Source organism: Lactuca saligna, chromosome 7 (genome assembly GCF_052625555.1).
Source record: "Lactuca saligna cultivar CGN05327 chromosome 7, ASM5262555v1, whole genome shotgun sequence".
Taxonomy (NCBI): Eukaryota; Viridiplantae; Streptophyta; class Magnoliopsida; order Asterales; family Asteraceae; genus Lactuca; species Lactuca saligna.
In genome coordinates, this window is record NC_136423.1 from 10,930,566 (window position 1) to 10,935,634 (window position 5,069).

The 5,069-nt window shown below is 35.2% G+C and overlaps 1 protein-coding gene across 1 annotated transcript; it reads left to right on the plus strand.

Annotated features, from left to right (window-relative positions):
• Positions 1-2,331: 2,331 nt before the first annotated feature.
• Positions 2,332-4,619, plus strand: LOC145006466 (uncharacterized). The gene is made up of 3 exons (XM_078965547.1): positions 2,332-3,696; positions 3,794-4,055; positions 4,130-4,619. The coding sequence occupies exons 1-3, from the start codon at positions 2,615-2,617 to the stop codon at positions 4,370-4,372; spliced, it is 1,587 nt and encodes a 528-aa protein (XP_078821673.1). The 5' UTR covers positions 2,332-2,614; the 3' UTR covers positions 4,373-4,619.
• The last annotated feature ends 450 nt before the right edge of the window (positions 4,620-5,069 follow it).

Here is a 5,069-nt window from a genome sequence, read left to right on the forward strand (position 1 = left end):
CAAGAACCCTAAGTCCTGAAAACCCTGTCAACTTGAAAAAATTTAAACGCCGTTTGTACAAATACAACCTGAATACCTCTAATGAACCACAAGTCATAAGACAATCGGGCAAATGTATACTTTTAAGCCAATGCCCACAGCAAAACAACAAGTGAAGTTGTTTAATGTTTCTCTTAACAACAGCATGAATCCACTTTTGTACAATCTGCATACTGTAATGGTCCGAACAACATAAACGAACACTCTCCAAATCAAGGGAACCCTTTGCTAAAACCCCATCAACAAACTTTTTGAATTTGTTCCTTGAAAATTCCGATCATCTAGAACAATCTATGTCAATGGAGGGAATTGAAGTCCACACATACTTCCATCGTGTTGACAGAATGCTGGTTCGAAATACTTCTTCGGTAGTTGGAAGACCTGAAAGAATCAGCTGAAGAACAGGGTCTGGTAAGCTACTGATCTTATCAACACCATCTTCATGCTCTGATGCATTTACTTTCTTGGACAGCTCCATGCCTCTTTTACTGAAATTTCATTCAGAAATCAGAATAACAAACAAAATGTTAAGGCATACACAGACATTTTATCAAACAGTTTGCGAACAACAAGAAGGTACGGCTTCTACATACAGTGAAAGAGTGCGTTTTGGCAGAATACCAATTTCAATATGCAATTACAGTTACAATTGTAACAGAAGATGTTATTATGTTTCTTGAACATCTAATTATCCAAACAATGAAATAAAATAACACTTTGTGTGTTTCATTTTCCTTGCAGTTCTAAAATTAGGGTGCCCACTCTGGCGATCTTGGCTGTATCGCACTGGTGGTTGAAATTGATAATTAACAAACAAGAACACGAATAGAAATCAATAGGATCACGAATAAATGATATCATAATAACTTTAAAACCCGAGATAATCGATTAATCCAAATATGAGATGTCAGATCAATAAAAATCACTTAATCGAGACATTCATTTTACCTGATTGCAACTGAGAAGTGATTATGTTTGGTGTATTTCAAGTTTTAGAACAAAATTCACTGATTTCTGTCCATTGGACCTCTGGACGACCTTCGTTGCTTCCGTAGGGATCTATTTGAATGAAACTGGGAAGTAGTTGAAGTAGTTATTTTGTTTCCCGCCTTCATTTTGATTTTGATAGCGCGTTCTTGATTACCTCTATTTTTTATTTTATTTTATTTTTTTTGAGTTTTAAACCTGTTACCTGTCAATTGAATTAAAACGAAAATTATATAAAATAAAATAGCCAAATGACCTTTGTGCAAGTGGTATCACTTGGATCGAAAGAGGTTCGTAACAGACAAATGTGTAAATTAAGTAATAGGGTTAACGGGTGTAAGTCCTTTAAAAAATTGCAAAACATACATTACTATTATTATTATTTTATAATTATAATATTTATTTGTTTTTATAAATAAAACTTTGTGATCCAAGTAATATTAGTGTTTATTAAGAAATGTTTTTAGATTGTTATAATATTTATTACATTTGATACTTCTATATATAAATATAAGTATTCTATATATAAATATAAGTATTATGTGGCTTTCTAATTTTAAAACTTGAAAAAAAAAATCATAAATTGATATATGTATGTTATTTATTTAAAAAATATCACAAAATGATAAGTATCAAAACTCATTAGAGATTGACATGTGGCAAAATTATCTCTATTTATTATAGTAGACTATATGTAAAACTCGTGTATTAAAATGTAAATAATAAGTATTTTTCAAAATAAAATATTAAAATAAGGAATGAAGAAACATATTGTAATTTAATATAATATTTATTACATTTGATAATTTATATATGTAAATATAAGTATTTTGTGACTTTTTAATTTTAAAAATAAAATAAATAAACAAATAAATTGACATATGTATGTTATTATTAAAAAAATATTACAAAATAATAAGTGTTAAAAATTATTGAATATTGACATTTCGTTTGTTATAGGAAATTTTCTTAAATTTTGGTTAATTTCTAGAGTAAATTACTGAAATCGTTCCTGTGGTTTGGTCAAAATTGCACGTTTGATCCCTAATTTTTTTTTGCACTCGGATCGTCCTTGTTGTTTTATTTTGTTGCGTACATAAAGTTAGGGACCAAACATGCAATTTTTATCAAACCATAAGGATGAAAAACACAACAAAATCAAACCACAGGGACGATCCGAGTGCAAAAAAAAGTTAGGGACCAAACGTTCAATTTTGACCAAACCACAGGGACGGTTTCGGTAATTTACTCTAATTTCTATTAAAAAAAACAAATAACTATGATCATTTTTCTCGTACATTAATTGCCAAAAAAAAATGTTAGAGAAAACAATGAAAGGTGGCTTCTTTTTCTTCAAAACTTAATCATGGCGCCTCCATTCTTCCACCATCAATTCAACGCAAAATCCGCTCTGCTTTCGATTTCCTTCTTCTATGAATCTCTCGAAAATCTGTCTACAATTTATCAAAATCTTCTTTGACGACCCAGAAATTTTCAAGGGATTCTTCAGGAATTCGCAACAAGCATGAGCAAATTCATTGGCAAAAACCCAATCTGTGTATGTGTAGTGTGTTAATTCACGGATGTAATGCATCAAAAAATATCTGAAATTCAGATCGGAAAAGAAAGCAGCGGTGTCTCTTCCGATTTCAATCCCATTCCAGCATTCTCTTCTCCAATTTCCAACCATTCACCTCCATCACCATCTTCACCGTCTTCTTTATTAGTAGTCTTGCCATCACCCAATGATAACAATAATAATTTCAACAATTTCACGACAACGGTGACAAATGGAAACCCTAATCATCAACACGAAATCGTAATCAATGATGTTGATATCGATCTTACTCCAATTTCATCACCAGCTCCTAAATCAACACCACACAAACGGCCAATTTTCCCCCAAACCACTACCAATTTATCTTCGGATTCACCCTTTTCACCGGAAAAACATTACTCTAAGCGCGCTGTTGCGCTTCACCTCCTCGATCGTCTCCGCCACCTCCGCCGTCTTCAATCTCACATACGATTAATCCTTCTGTTATCTCTCCCGTTCTTCTACTTCTTAGTTTCTCACCCAAGCCAATCTTACGTGCTCGATTTCCTATCCGCTTTTGCATTCTCGGCTGCACTGTTATTCTCCCTCAATCTCGGCCTCCCTCAGCTCCCTTCCCTCCGAACACTACTCGCTAGATCCTTCCCAATTAAGCTATATTCCTCCACCCATTCTGCCAGAGCTCCATTGCCGGTGTTCTGGTCAATCGGATCAAAGCCAAAAGGGAACAAAAAAAGAGTGAATTCCGGGTGTTGGGTGCAAGCATACAGTAATGGCGATGTCTACGAAGGTGAGTTTCATAAGGGTAAGTGTTCTGGTTGTGGTGTTTATTATTATTACATGAGTGGGAGATATGAAGGCGATTGGGTTGACGGAATGTACGATGGTTATGGAGTCGAAACGTGGGTGAAGGGAAGCCGATACAGAGGCCAGTATAGACAAGGGTTAAGACACGGCCTCGGTGTATACAAGTTTTATACCGGAGATGTTTATTCCGGTGAATGGTCTAATGGTCGCAGCCATGGATGTGGTGTTCATTGCTGTGAAGATGGTGGTCGGTATGCAGGCGCGTTCAAATGGGGCGTTAAACATGGTCTTGGTTATTACCATTTCAGGTAACATCATCAATCACTTGGACCACCATACTTTTATATGCATTTGATTGTTCTTGTATGGGAATTTCAAGTTTCAAGTGGTCGTTTCCGTTTGTAGGAATCGGGATACATATGCTGGAGAGTATTTCGCTGACAAAATGCATGGATTTGGAGTGTATAATTTTGCAAATGGACATAGATACGAAGGATCATGGCATGAAGGAAGAAGGCAAGGATTCGGAGTGTACACTTTCAGAAATGGTGAAACGCAATCTGGGCACTGGCAAAATGGCGTTCTTGATGTTCCAAGCTCAAAGAATATAGTATGTCCTGTATCAACTGTCACTGAATATCGTTCAAAAGTTGTTAATGCTGTTCAGGTAATCTACAAAATCACACCCATCACCAATGGATTTATAGCGTGTGTTATCCTTATTGTTATCTACTTTATCAGGAAGCACGAAGGGCAGCAGAGAAAGCATATGAATATGATGCATCAGAAAAAATGGACCAAAAAGTGAACAATGTGGTGACATCCGCCAATCGGGCGGCTAATGCCGCTAGAGTAGCCGCCATAAAAGCGGTACAAAAACAAATGCACAAAAGCCGGAACAGTGACTGTGACAGTGACAAGCTTCCTATCCCTATCCCTGTTGTGCAAAACCTTCATCATCTACCCACGCAATTCACCATTTGAGTTTGACCCTGATTTTTTTACATCTTATATTTGCAGAAATCCGGGTTTCTTAATCTTATCATGATTTTTCTATCAGTTTAACGTCATGTAGCTGTACTTTGATGACTTTGACAAGTGCAAAATTAGGTAGATTAGAGCCTTGTATATACTAAATAGTGATCTGGAATCAGAATCATTTGTAAATCCTAAATCCTAAGTTTCCATGTACATTATATTTGGTTTTTAGTTGTAAATTTGTATACAAAACCATTCTTCTTCAGAGTTTTTGTTTTTTGCATCTACAATATCCATAAATTTATCTAATTTTTAAATGACTAAATAGGTAATATAATAAAAGTACACTGATTAGTTAGTTTAACCATGATATGATTATGAGCGGCTTCAAATATGAATGAATGCCCATTTCATTCTTTTGCAATTGCACTTGTTAATCTTTTCCAAAGTAACAACTAGATGGGTTTTTGTCATAAAAGCCCTCAATTTTACATGAAATGGTCGATTATGCCCAAAGTCGGATTTTTGTGCGATAATGCCTCAAAAACGTAAAGGGGCTGAGTCAGCGATGCTTCTTTGGAGGGAAAAACGCAACGAATAAACGAAATGGGGGCAGGAGGGATCGAACCTAGGTCTCCCAATCCATAAGGGAGAGCAACTTCCACTAATCTTGATGATTTCATCTTGCTTGTGTATCTTTTAA

Bases quoted from the DNA above. Each gene is read 5' to 3' on its own strand.
- LOC145006466 (XM_078965547.1), top strand. From the start codon at position 2,615: ATGCATCAAAAAATATCTGAAATTCAGATCGGAAAAGAAAGCAGCGGT. The intron at 3,697-3,793 runs GTAACATCATCA...TTCCGTTTGTAG, and splicing joins CTTGGTTATTACCATTTCAG to GAATCGGGATACATATGCTG. The intron at 4,056-4,129 runs GTAATCTACAAA...CTACTTTATCAG, and splicing joins AAGTTGTTAATGCTGTTCAG to GAAGCACGAAGGGCAGCAGA.